Source organism: Anabrus simplex, chromosome 2 (genome assembly GCF_040414725.1).
Source record: "Anabrus simplex isolate iqAnaSimp1 chromosome 2, ASM4041472v1, whole genome shotgun sequence".
Taxonomy (NCBI): domain Eukaryota; kingdom Metazoa; phylum Arthropoda; class Insecta; order Orthoptera; family Tettigoniidae; genus Anabrus; species Anabrus simplex.
In genome coordinates, this window is record NC_090266.1 from 628,714,441 (window position 1) to 628,729,105 (window position 14,665).

General features: G+C 37.9%; 1 protein-coding gene across 2 annotated transcripts in view; it reads left to right on the forward strand.

The window, feature by feature from the left end:
• LOC136864287 (complex I assembly factor ACAD9, mitochondrial) overlaps positions 1-14,665 on the forward strand; it is a 226,464-nt gene that overhangs the window by 22,271 nt on the left and 189,528 nt on the right. For both annotated transcript variants that reach the window (XM_067141066.2, XM_067141065.2), the window contains exon 2: positions 7,671-7,879. In XM_067141066.2, the coding sequence (XP_066997167.2) occupies positions 7,847-7,879 (33 nt within the window). In that variant the 5' untranslated portion in view covers positions 7,671-7,846. The remainder of the gene's footprint in view (positions 1-7,670; positions 7,880-14,665) is intronic.

The window sequence follows — 14,665 nt, forward strand, 5'->3', positions numbered from 1 at the left end:
CCATCTTTGCCATTCCGAAGGTCTCCTTCTCTGCCTAAGATGCGGTTAAGGTCTTCACCCGTAACCCTGGGCATGGGTTCCACGTTATACCCCGTGAGACCGGGTCCCTCCCTGAACTTAGCTCTCCTTCACACCGGCCTACTGGTCTGAAGGATACCCACCCTCACAAGGTGGATGCGCCAGACAAGAATTACTCATGTGAAGGATAGGGAAGATTACACTATCTCTCTTGAGCGGGGTTGATGGTTGTGTACGATGCACATACATGTAAACAAGGAACTACTGAAGATAGTATACACCGAGCTCGATAGCTGCAGTCGCTTAAGCGCGGCCAGTATCCAGTATTCGGGAGATCGTGGGTTCGAACCCCACTGTCGGCAGCCCTGAAGATGATTTTCCGTGGTTTCCCAATTTCACACCAGGCAAATTCTGGGGCTGTACCTTAATTAAGGCCACGGCCGCTTCCTTCCCAGTCCTAGCTCTTTCCTGACCCATCGTCACCATAAGACCCATCTGTGTCGGTGCGACGTGAAGCCAATAGCAAAAAAAAAGAAAAAAAAAAGAAAAAAAAAAGAAAGAAGATAGTACAGGTGTATGCTCACAGACAGGATGTAGCGTGGAAGGAAAAGAAGAGCTCCTCAATGAACTGGAAGCACATATTATTGGAGAGGGGATCATAATAATGGGAGATCTGAATGTCCATGTGGGAACTGATAGAATGGGATATGAGAATGTTCTGGGCCCACATGGGTATGGCGATAGAAATGAAGATAGAGAGAAACTGTTGGACTTTTGTATCAGAAATAACCTGATAATAAAGAACACGTGGTTTATGAAGAGGAATAGCCGTAAGATCAGCCGATATAGTTGGGATGGTCAATATGGAACACTCATTGATATTATAATAACAGACCGAGAATGGGGAAGATACGTTATGAATAAGAAGATAATCCCCAGTGAAAGTATGGAAGGTGATCATAGATTGCTAATTGTGGAATTAAAACAAGTAAAAATCCCTGAAATTGTATTGAAGAAGAAACCAAGGATCAGGATTTGGGAATTGGAGGAGGAGGATAAAAAGATCGTATAAAAGGGAAGTTGCCTAACACAGAAATACGAAGTGGAGAAGAAGAGTGGGACAATTTAAGGCAGACATTTGTGGAAGCAGCAATTGAGGTATGAGGGAAAACACAAGCAAAGGTTAAAGGAAAGGAGACACGGTGGTGGACAGACAAAATAAAAAAAGAAATAAAAGAAAGGAACAAGGTGAAGAAAGAAATGGATAAGTTAAAGAAAAAATTGTATCAGAGGGATGAGAATAAGATAGAAAGGCTACATGTGGAATACAAAAGATTGACACTGCAAGTTAAGAGGAGTTTCAAGGAAGAAAAGGAGAAATGTTGGGGAGAGTTTACCATCAAAATTTAGCAAGATAGTCGAGGAAATCAGAAACTATTATACAGAGTAATAAAAACAAAAAGAATAAATCACCGTGGTTGGAACTTGAAAGGGCAGTGAAAACAATGACCAAAGGTAAAGCAAGTGGAAAAGGCTAATTCAATGCTGATACGATTAAGGCTGCAGGAAGCATTGGACTACAGTGGCTATACAGAGCCCTCAATGCCATATGGAAGGATGAAAGGATACTTGAAGATTGGCAACAAGGAAGCATTGTACCATTGTACAAAAAAGGAAATAGGAAGAAATGTGAAAATTATAGAGGTAAAACCCTATTATCACATGGGCTAAAAATAATGGAGAAAGTCATAGACAAAAGACTGAGGGATATAATAGAAACACAGTTAGAGGAAGAACAATATGGCTTTAGACCGAATAGATCAGCAATAGACGTGACATTTACAGTGCGAACGATAATAGAAAAATATCTGAAAAGGAATAAGGGAATCATATTTGTATTTTTGGATTTGGAAAAAGCTTATGATTCAGTTAAGAGAAAACATGTATGGGAATTCCTACTGAAAAGGAATGTACCTAAATAATTAATTATCCCCCCCCCATGGCACTACAGCCCTTGAAGGGCCTTGGCCTACCAAGGGACCGCTGCTCAGCCCGAAGGCCTGCAGATTATGAGGTGTTGTGTGGTCAGCACGATGAATCCTCTCGGCTGTTATTCTTGTCTTTCTACACCGGGGTCGCTATCTCACCATCAATAGCTCCTCAATTCTAATCACGTAGGCTGATTGGACCCCGAACCAGCCCTCAGGTCCAGGTAAAAATCCCTGACCTGGCCGGGAATCGAACCTGGGGCCTCCGGGTAAGAGGCAGGCATGCTGCCCGTATACCATGGGGGCGGCAAATCATTAATTAACAAGATAAAAATGTTGCATCATGAGAGTAAAAGCAGTTTACAAGTGGGAAGTGGTGACTCTGAAATATTTTATACAAAAAAAAGGTCTCAAGCAAGGAAGTGCACTGTCGCCATTGTTGTTTATTATATTGATGGATGAAATCATAAAACATTGTAAAACAGAGTATCAGTAGTGATGAAGTGAATGCGTTGGTATTTATGGATGATGTGATTTGGGGAAAGGGAGAAAAGGAAGTACAAAAGAGACTGGACATTTGGAATGAAAATCTGATGGAGTTTGGAATGGTAATTAGTAAAAAGAAAACTGTAGTCATGCACTGTGGAAAAGAGAAGCCAAGTGAACATAGATGGAGAACGGTTAGAGAATGTAGAACAGTTTACATATCTGGGTAGCGTTATTAATGGAAGTAATGAAATCAACCCTGAAATTAATAACAGACTAAGTAAAGGTACATTTTATCATCAAGTCAGAGAGCTTTTATGGGATGACAAAGTACCATGGGAAAGAAATTAACATTACATAAACAGTATTTCATGCCAATTGTAACATGCGGACTAGAATCGATGTTAACTAATAAGTTGGGACCTGAAAAATTAGCATCTATTTACAAAGTTAAAATAATTGCATGATTATTAATTTTAACGATTCCAAGTTTATTAACCTTGATCCGCCCAGCGTGCCATATATGGCACGGTAAACTACACCGTTTTCTTGACCTCTTATTATTGAAACCGCGTGCACTGTATTGTTTACTACAGTATTGTCGTGTTCGGAGAAGTCCCGCCTAACATCTAACGTGATTTGTTTTAATATATCGTGCTCATTGGTACGGTATAGCTACGTAAAAATGAAGTCTTGTTTTCGCGAGTGCCAGTAATGGCTGCACGTTTGAAGTAAGTGATTCCTGCTTTACTTCTATAGTTATTTATATGGACCCTGTTGTGCTATATTTTTCTCTAAGGTGCTTATATGTATGGGGATTAGCTAAGATATGTCTTGGTGATGATTGGTGTCCTTTCATCTGAAGTAGAAGTTTGGTGGTACTTATCTGGCACGCTGGTTGGAAGTGCTGTCTTTCTGCCCGGCACAACTCAGCCTATAATTATTATAGTTCTGATGTTCCTTTCCGTTTATTTCATTCTTCTTTATCAGCCTAGCAATGCATAATAGTGTAGGCTGTAAGTTTTATGTTTTAATTTAACAATTTTTAATCACGCAGAGAAAAATTTTCACATTAATTCGACACTACATTGCGGTTTTCTTGTTGAAATGTATCTTTTATCCCGTCTTTTCACATGCTTCACTTTTATGAGCTCATACATTTTTCTAGGAGAATTTCATTACGATAAATACTCGACTTGTTGGATAATGATGAACTTTCTGACGAGCCTCCAGTCGCTGCAGTTTTGTCGGATGAAGATGGAGGTGGCTTCGCCAACGATTTACCTGGTAGCCAGATTCCAGCGAACGCAGAAAAAAAGTGGTGGTGGGCAATATTTGCCTGGGTCGTCAATGTATAAATGCACAATGCATGGCAGCTGAAACACATGTCCCGAGAAGGCATTTTTCATCTGGATTTTCGACGAGCAATTGTCCAGACTTATCTTACACGCTACAAAGCTGCTCCCTGGTTCAGCAGATCTCATTGTTTTGGACATAATGCAGTGCAGGAACTTCGGTACGATGGAATGCATCACTGACTTTCTACAAGTCTAGGAGCGAAGAGCAAATTGCCTTGCTAGGCCTAGAACCCGGTGTACCACGTGCAATGTAGGTTTATGTGTAGACTGTTTTACTGATTATCATACGCACAAAGGTAATAGGTAATGTTTACTTGCCTTTCAGGACATCACCGTTAGTGCAGTCCTCACATGAACAGGTGACTTATCTCTGTATATACCGATGCTATAATTCCTCATACAGACTGTCTGATTGCCTCAAGATGTAATAAGTGATTTGGGTACCTTGTGAGATTTTAGCATTATTATTTAAAATATAAATTAATTTTCTCGTACAATTAAAAACTCAGGTCATTTGCAACCCCTATAAAATCATCCCTAGCACCAAAAATCAAACATCTAGGTATTTTTAAAAGTTCTGGAACAACATTATTTTTGTAATATATGCAAATATTGAAGAAAAACATGTATACTGTTGATTTACAAAAGAAAGTATTGAATAAAAGCATATCTGTAAGCCATATGCGGAATGACATCCAAATTCCCGTATGTGAAACAAAAGACAGCACTACTGCCCAGCGTGCCAATTATATTTTTTGGAAACAAAGCTTGAGAAATTGACACAAAACACTTATGATTGGCGTCTTTATCTTTCAGTGTGGCTAGCTTGCACTGTGAAGAATGAGCAGCTTTGACAAATGTGTCTCTACATGCAGCCTGCTCTAGGGGAGTGAGCTTAATCAAAGCATCATTAGTTGCCGCAAAAAAATTCCCCTCACAAATTAAGGTAAAACTGCGTCAAGGTTATATAGTTTGGGGTAAAGGAGATGAGAGGATACAGAGACCCTTCAGGTTCAGCAAGGAGATCAACCAATCCAGCTGCATGATCTGTAACAAAAACCAGGTGGGAGGGAAGCCTATTCACTTCTCGGTCACTCAGATCAGTCAGGTACTTAATACCACAGTTGTTGATGTCTTTCATGTCAGACATCTTGAAAAATGTAACATCAGTAAAGTAAGCACTCAAATAAAAACCAGCTATTCCATCGGGTTATGACAGGTGCAGAAAAAAGCTTTGCTTCCTTTGAAATACCATACTTTTATGTTAAGAACTGTAAATAATTGTATTTTCTCTTTCTTGTGTTCAAAAATGCCCAGCACTGTACATGCATTAAATGATCACCAATGACCACACTTAATGTTTCAGAACACCGGGTCATGTACGGGGCACTGTCACTAACAAACACTTTCACTGCATCATATGGTACACTATAACTGCGCAGATCTTCTAAAACAGCACGAGAGCAGTTTGTAGTATTTCCTGCATCAAGATAGTCCACAGAAACAACGTGCAGCTCTCTTTTCAATCCAGCTGGGACTTGGAATATGATGATAAAAACACAACGGCCCATTCTATCTGTAATTTCATCACAAAGTATGTAGATGTTCTTCCCCACTAGAGCCTCTGCTGTACTTTTCTGGTGGTCAGATGTAAATTCTAGAAAGGAAGAAAGACCTCAAATTATGACAAAATAATTTAAAATTACTGGATCAATTGGGTAGGGTAAGATAGTTCGATATGAAAATCGCACTCATATTCGGTAACCTTCAGTTTGATATAGATGTTGATTCCCATAGGGAATCTGAAATATTTGTTCCGAATGAGCACATTCAATTTTGCGCGTGGTTTTGACGTCGTAATACCTAAACCGTACCTGATCAATGAAATCGAAACTTACCCGGTAAATATACTTCACGTAGAGTTCTCACACATGGCAGCTCTTCATTTGAAAACTCAGTAATCCAGGCTCTTAGCTCTTTGCTTTCAAGCTTTTCCTGAGGTATATTTGCTGTGGCTAATACTTCAACTGTGCGTTTCGAGAAGTTACTCTGGAAACTTTTCGTCATTTACAACTATCTAACTGTGTAAGCACAGAAGATTGCTTTCTTTGAGACGTACTAGCAACAGGAGTTGAACTTTCGTTATCGCGTTGCTTACCCACGTGTTTTTCAGATTTAACATGTTTCACAATGCTATCTTTTTTTTCCACCCAACTTGGCAATTACAATACTTGCAAAACACTGTCGCTGAATCTGTGGCATATAAACCATCCTTTGCATATTGCTGAGCCCTTTCGTGCGCAGTTTTTGTCATGCGCCCCATAACCTAAATGATCGCTCGACTTTCTGCTCTTCACTAGTTTCAATTTTGAACAACAGGAAAACAACGCTGCGTCTATCTTGTTATTTCCGTGACACTCGATTTACATTTCGATAATAATTGATAGAGATTCTTATTCCCCTTGCTATTCCCATTGTAAATATCGATTAAAGTCAGCAAGCAGCAATCTATCGGCTACTTTTCTTCATCGATCGGAACGGTCGAAAGATTTGTGCATCATATTTTGAGTATTTCTGACGATTTTGCCGAAATATGTTGTTTTCGCCAGTAAAATAGCACATTTTTGCAGAATTCACATCAAAATTGCATGTTCATACTAATTTCGCATTTTGTCGCACTTCTATTTATACGTAAAAATTATTTTATTCCACATTAGAATTATCGTAGGCTTGGATTCAGTACAGGATTCAAAAATTTGCATTTATCGCAAATGAGATTTTGTCAGGTCCCTACTAATAAGAGACAAGATAGTAAGATCCAAGCAGTAGAAATGAACTTTTTTTAAAGAACATTGCTTAAAAAGACAAGAAGAGATAGAATTCAAAATATTAAAATGAGAGAAGAGCTGAATGTAGAACCGTTAGTACAGAAGATACAGAAAGCAAGACTGAGATGGTTCGGACATGTAAAAAGAATGGGAAAAGAACGGGTACTAAGAAGGAAATTGGAAAGAGAAGTTAAAGGAAAGATACCTGTTGGAAGACCAAGAAGAAGGTAGATAGATCAGATTTGGAAGGACATTAGAGAAGCTGGATTGTATGTGGTGGAAGTAATGGAGCAGGAAATGTGGAAGTGCAGAAAGGAGTGGAGGAGGCTTGTAAACCATACCCGGGTGACTGGAGTGGGACATTGATGGTGATGATTCTCATGAGCTTCATAACAAGCCAAATTTTTAATGGCTATGATCATCCAGTAATGAGAAAATGTTGTTTCACAAAATTTACAAGCTTTTTCACAAATATCAAATGAAATAAAAACTTGGTATACATATTAACAATAAGTTACTTTAAGACTTATTATAAAGTTTGGTAATTATCAGATCAATATTTTTAAAGTTATGAATTTTCAAATTGAGCGCTCCGTTGGAAAGGGATAAAAATACCGGCACTTTTTTTGTTCAACATCCGTTAAAATTTTAACTTTGTACGATACAAATTTCTACTCCACATAATTAAACATAGAATAAGCTAAATTTTGGTCTACATGCGACAAAGGATAAACTTTTTATTAACAAATTAACTCGGGTGACTATACATTTCTTCCATGACAGTAGTTGCATCATGGCACAGTTGAGCTCTGGTACTATCATTTCATAATAAAATATTAAGCGGAATGACAGTGTGTGTCATGGACAAATGTAAGTTATATTAAGGAGCAAGAAAGGACTTTTCTTTTTCTTTCTCTTTTGTAAGACCATAGATGTATCATTCCGTAGAGACAATCTTTTGATGTTATTAATAATTTATAATCTCCTTGCAGTTGATTCTGATGTTATTGACAGAGAAGCTGTAATCCCCAGAAAGATCATAGATGATCTTAAAGAGTTTGGACTGTTTGGACAGAGGGTACCGTCAGAGTATGGAGGGTTGGGCCTTAGTGCACTGGAATACACCTTAGTGAGAGGAACTACCTCCAAAGACAGCTCCATTTGTGACATGTTATATGGGCATGAAGCTCTTGGTCTCAAGGTAAATTTGTTTTCATACTGTTATTTCCTTAATTTCTAAGAGAAGCTAGTCTTTTCTCCAATATTTTTTTTCATCAAAATAATTTGCTGAAAATTAGTCAGTTAAAGTTTATGCTTTAAAAAAGATATTGGTTATATCTTAGATGTGAAACTTCCATATATTTTTATTTAGTTCTTCTTCTGGGTTAAACAATGTTGTTGTTTTCTTTACCTTCTCTACAAACTTAAAAATCCAGAAGAAGAACTAAATATTGATTTTATGTTACACTAACAATTTTTACAGATTTCAGAGATGCCAAGGTGCTAGAATTTTGCCCCTCAGAAGTGCTTTCATGTACCGGTAAATCTACTGGCACAAGGCTGGCATATTCGGGTACCTTCGAATACCTCCGCACCAAGTCGGATCAAACATGCTATCTTCGGCTTGGGAAGCCAACACTTCAAACATCTGAGCCACTCAGCCCAATGATTGTGCAATTGTTTTTGTCTTTGTAACTATTTCCATTGATACAGTCAATGCTACCTTGTACAATGAATATTATTTTCTTTCCATAGTGAAATAAAACATCAATGTGAACATGCTTGTCAGACCGGGAACTCTGAAGCAAATTCCTTATTATTAGCCACAAATGCAATCCACTGAATTGGTAGACACCAGGGGCTGTCATACGTGCAGGTCAAGGCATATTTGCATTCAGAAATTGCATTTTCGAAAATAATGCCAGCTACCTATCAAATTGTATCAACTAATCCCAACAAAATTTATTGGTACTCTTGACGTAGTGTGAAATTCCAGTTGATGATATATACTTACCAGATATTTCACTTAAGAGTTATCAGGTGCCTTTTCTCTCCGGTTTTGGAAGATATTTTGTTGCTGTTGTTGTTGTTGTTGTTTGAGTCATCAGTCCAGGACTGGTTTGATGCAGCCTTCCATGCCAATATATTCTGTGATAACCTTTTAATTTCTGCGTAACTACTACATCGTACATCTGCTGTAATCTGCTTGTCTTATTTATAAATTGCTCTACTCCTACTGTTCTTACCGCGAACACATCCCTGGAAAACTAACTGAATAAATCCTTCGTGTCTTTGACGCAAGTGCGATAAACAGTTATAACTTGGAAGCAATATTCTCTCATCCATGGGTAACTAAAGCAGATATCGAGCTCAAATTATTATTATTATTATTATTATTATTATTATTATTATTTGATCGCGATTATTATGATTATTATTATTATTATTATTATTACTACTACTACTACTTTTATGTATGGCTATAAAGTGATGTACATCCATTTAGTATTAGTATTATTCGTTAGTTGAATGATCGTATTGTGTGTGAGGTTATGTCATGAGACATGTGTTGTACATAGACATTTATATCAGTTCTGTTAATGTAAATACCTGTAAATTAATATCATGATGTATTCTTACCTGTATATATAAATTGTAATCCATAATAAATTGTGAAACACATTGTAACTTCCAGAATGGTATAGGCATGGGAACGATTGAGAATATTCTGTACATTACAATCTGTGTATTATGCACTCTAGAATTTTCACTAAGATAGTTTTCTGTAATGTAGCTTTCTAGACGCCTGGCCAGGCACATATATAAGGGGACGATCTTGAGGGTAAAAGTTGTTGTTTAGTAGAGTTATGGTGTAGCAAGTATATATCGTGGGCTGACATGTAATATTTGCTGTCTCCATATTGAAATACGCAGTCATCTGTTGCAACTGTGTTTCGAAGATATAATCACCAAATTGAAGTGTTGGCAGTTGTTCTTAATAATGGCGGCTTTGTTGATATTCTCGAAGTGAAGTGTTTCATTGTGGTACTGTGATTAAGGTTATATATATGTTAATTTGTAGATAAATGTAAATAAAATAATTGTACCAACTGACAGCATCTCGTGTGCATGTGTGTGGCTACGTTAACTGGTGACTGTGACAGGATTATTGAATCTATTGGACTCGAAAATGAAGAACGACCAGAGGACCGTGGTCATGCTTAAACAGTTAACTACCTTCATTCAGGCCCAGGCTAAGAACATCGAGGCCCAATTTCGAAAACTTAAGAAAAACATTGAGGCCCAGCTTGGAAAACTCGAGAAAAACATCGAAGCCCAGTTTGGAAAACTCGAGGAGAACGTCAGGGCCCAGTTGGAAAAACTTGAGGACATCGGGGCCCAGTTTGGAAAACTTGAGGAGAAAATTGGGGCCCAGTTCAAGACTGGTTTGACGTCGGAAGAGGGAGCTGAATACCCGATCATTGGACTTCGTGGGCAGGAGATGGAAGTACGACACAGCCCGCAGTCATGTTTGACCTGTGAGGAAGCTGTGGGAGAGTTTGGCGGGCGCGGCGGTGTCCACCAGCTGGGAGCCGACTGCTGAGTCCGGCTACGGGAGTTGGCGCAGTGCGCCGATGTTGCGCCACGGATGTTCAACGCTGAGACCAAACAACCAGATGGCGCAACGGTGAAAGGGCCGTATCAGCATGATAGCAAGAGCGAGGCTCTCGACAGCCGCAGTAAGCTTTATGGCACCGTGAACTGTCCAGGGAGGATGTTTAGCATGGAGCAGAACTATGGGGAGGCCCAGACAATGTCCCAGGGGATGGAGGCAGCGATGGCAATGACACAGCCAGTGAGACCCCCTCTAGGTGACGGAGAACCAATAGGGTCCGAACCAACAACCACCAAACGAGGGTGCCACCTGACAGATCACAAATGTACGAACAAGGGGAAAGCCAGCGTCGCTTCGAATGCCACCCGAAAACCTGTAGATTACCATCACCAGGAATTAAGACACCGTCGACCGAACCCAGCGGACCCACAATAGGAAGGTGGTGGTTCCTGATGGAACCGCCGGGCTGTGAACTGTGGACTTCGACAGTGCCAACAGGAAGGCTGTGTGACCGAGGCAGTCTGTGTGCTGTTAAATGGTGAGGATCAAGAGTGTGACAAAGTGTGGAAATTGTTTCAAGTTGTACGGGGGATATTGACGCAAGTGCGATAACAGGTATAACTTGAAAACAATGTTCTCTCACCCATTGGTAACTAAAGCAAATATTGAGCTCGAATTAATATTATTATTATTATTATTATTATTATTATTATTATTATTATTATTTTATGATCGAAATTATTATTATTATTATTATTATTATTATTATTATTATTATTATTATTATTATTATTATTATTATTATTATTATTATTATTTGCATGTATGGCTGTGAAGTGATGTACATCCATTTAGTATTAGTACTATTATTATTTATGTTGTTGAATGATCGTATTGTGTGTGAGATGTCATGAAAGTATTAGTATTATTATTTACATAGTCAAATGATCGTATTGTGTGTGAGGTTATGTCATGGAACATGTATTGTACATAGACATTTATATGTTCTGTTACTGTAAATACCTGTAAATTGATATTATAATGTATTCTTACCTGTATCTATAAATTGTAATCCATAATTGTGAAGCACACTGTAACTTCCAGAATGGTATAGGCACGAGAACGATTGAGAATATTCTGTACATTACAATCTATGTATTATGCACTCTAGAATTTTCACTAAGGTAGTTTTTTTTTTGTAATGTAGCTTTCTAGAAGCCTGGCCAGGCACATGTATAAGGAGATGGTATATATCCCGGGCTGACATGCAATATTCGCAGTCTCCATATTGAAATACGCAGTCGGTCATCTGTTTTCAACTGTGTTTTGAAGTTATAACCTCCATATTGAAATGTTGGCAGTTGTTTTTAATAATACCGGCTTTGTTGATATTAAGTAAGCTCTTTCAAGATTAAAATTATTGTGTCCACCTTTTCAATACAAATATATATTTTTTGTGGTTAAATTCTACATGAATTAAACACACCAGTTAGGGACATATTTTGCCGTAGTTATGGGCATCTTCAGCCTATATTAATTTTAAAGTCAAGACTTAAAACTATAAACATTGGAACTTGTAGTGAACTAACCTAATACTAAATACAATTGTCTTATGCTATTAACACAGTTTACAATATGTACAGTATGTACAATATAGTTTACAATATGTACAGTATGTACAATCTGTGCATTAACTTTGCCAAAATTTATGAACAATGAATTAACTTATTTTATAATGACTAGACTTCCAATTGTGGATTGGATTGATCACAGCGTGAATTGGGGTTTCTCAAATTGTATTGACTAGAATTTATCACTGCTGAGTTGGGGTTTCTTCAGCTGTTATGGTCACCTGAGTCGTAAGAATTTTTACAAAACCGGAATCTTGGTTAAAGTCATTAATATTCAATTTATAGTCCACATGTAGCATTCATCGGAGACAACATTTGGGCCAAAAATAAATGAACCTTATATAATTGTAAATTTAAGAGGGCTATCTTTTTTTTTTACGTCGCTTTAATTTCATTTCTTATCCAAATATCGTTGACCTTGTTCTGAATTCTATTCGTATTGGTTATACCCTTCCTCTGCGTGGGTTTTAGAAATTTTGGTACCAATTTTTGTTCTGCCAGAATTTATGAACAATGAATTAACTTATTTTATAATGACTAGACTTCCAATTGTGGGTTGGATTGATCACAGCGTGAATAATTGAGGTTTCTCAAATTGTATTGACTAGAATTTATCACTGCGTGAGTTGCGGTTTCTTCGGCTGATATGGTCGCCTGAGTCATAAGAATTTTAACAAAACCGGAATCTTGGTTAAAGTCGTTCATGTTAAGGTTTGAAACAGTTTGAATATTCCTTTAGAAAGAAGCATGGTTATGTTTTAAGGTCGAAGCGTGTAAGTAGGATACATATTGTTGATTTCATTCATTGCTTATTGGATAAAAATATTTGGAAAATTCCGTCATTCTTGTTGATTAATTTCCCATTGGTGCATATTCAGTCTGGGAGGAATATGAGTTGTCTGTAACTGGATAAGAGAAAAAACGGGGAATTAGAATGATGAATGTGGAACCCAATATGGTAATAAATGTAGAGTGAATGTTTATCGTATGAACTTACTTGTCTTGTCGACGTTAGCTGGGACCATGCATGCGCTCCAATAGCCACACCTAATACCAGGTCCGCCCAATCCAAGTAACGCCTCTCAAGCAACAATACGGACGCACGATTTGAAACTCACGCCTCCTTCTCCACCACGCTCCACCCCTCCGCTACAGCATCAATACTACACTAGGAGTAGCAAGCTTAGCCGTTCAGACACAACCGGAACAATTGGTCCCAGCTCAGCAGTGATAAATTCTAGTCAATACAATTTGAGAAACCCCAATTCACGCTGTGATCAATCCAATCCACAATTGGAAGTCTAGTCATTATAAAATAAGTTAATTCATTGTTCATAAATTTTGGCAAAGGTAATGCACATATTGTACATACTGTACATATTGTAAATTATATTGTACATACTGTCCATATTGTAAACTATGTAAATAGCATAAGACAATTGTATTTAGTATTAGGTTAGTTCACTACAAGTTCCAATGTTTATAATTTTAATTCTTGACCTTAAGATTAATATAGGCTGAAGATGCCCATAACTTGGGCGAAATATGTCCCTAACTGGTGTGTTTAATTCATGTAGAATTTAACCACTAAAAATATTTATTTATTTATTCATGAAGCACAAGATACAGCTACACTGAGCAAATTTCACTTGCACTGTCAACAGACTATTTAACAAACATAAACTTTCATAATAAAATATAACAAACATAACAAAATATAACAAGATCAGGTACACATCCTACTAATAACTGTCCAAAGCGAAAACCATGAGAATGTCCATGTTCATAGCCAAGTCGTTGTGGGTCAGGATGACGGTATAATCCCTTCACATCAACTTATCTTTAAGATACTATTTACACACCTCTCGAATACACTTTTATTTGATGCTATATCAAGCTCTTGTCTCCTATTAATATTGTTAAAGAGTGTTGGGAGGCGGATTAGGAAAGATCGTTGAAGTATTGAGTGCTGAGTGTGGGGAATGTGGAGAAGGTCTTTGGTTCTGGTGGAGCGGGAAGGAACGCGGAGAGAGAAGAGAGAAACAAGATGTTCCGAGCGGTAATGTCCATTTAAGGTCTCGTGGAGGAAACTCAGGTCAGCTACCTGTCGCCTGATGTGCAGCAGTGACACATTAATTGCCATTAATACCTGCTGCGTAGACAGATTTCTGAGCTTGGGGTTTCTGTTCCTTACAATTGCAGCAAAGAAGGACACTGCTCTGTCTAACTGCTTAGTATTGGAGGGGGCGGCTGTTGTCCAAATTGGAGAGCAGTAGTTTAAGAGAGTTTGAACGATCGTGAGGAAGAAGTGACGAAGAGCAATGGGGTCAGAAATTTCTGTGAAGCGATAGAGAATGCCTAGTAATTTCATAGCCTTGGTTGTATATATATATATATTTGTATTGAAAAGGTGGACACAATAATTTTAATCTTGAAAGAGTTTACTTATTGTATCTTCAATACGGAACAAAATGAGATTAGTTACATGTAATTTGTTGATATTATCAAAGTGTTTTTTTGTGATACTGTGATTAAGGTTATATGTGTGTTAATTTGTGAATATATGTGGATAAAAATAATTGTACCAACTGGCAGCATCTCATGTGCATTTGTGTGGATATGTCATCGGCCTGGATCTCTTTCAGTTGAGCTTTTTCAAATGATCATTTGGTCCTTCAGAATATCCTGGATGTTTCTTTCCTCTGTTTTCTGAATTGTTCCATGTGTTCCTTTTCTCTGG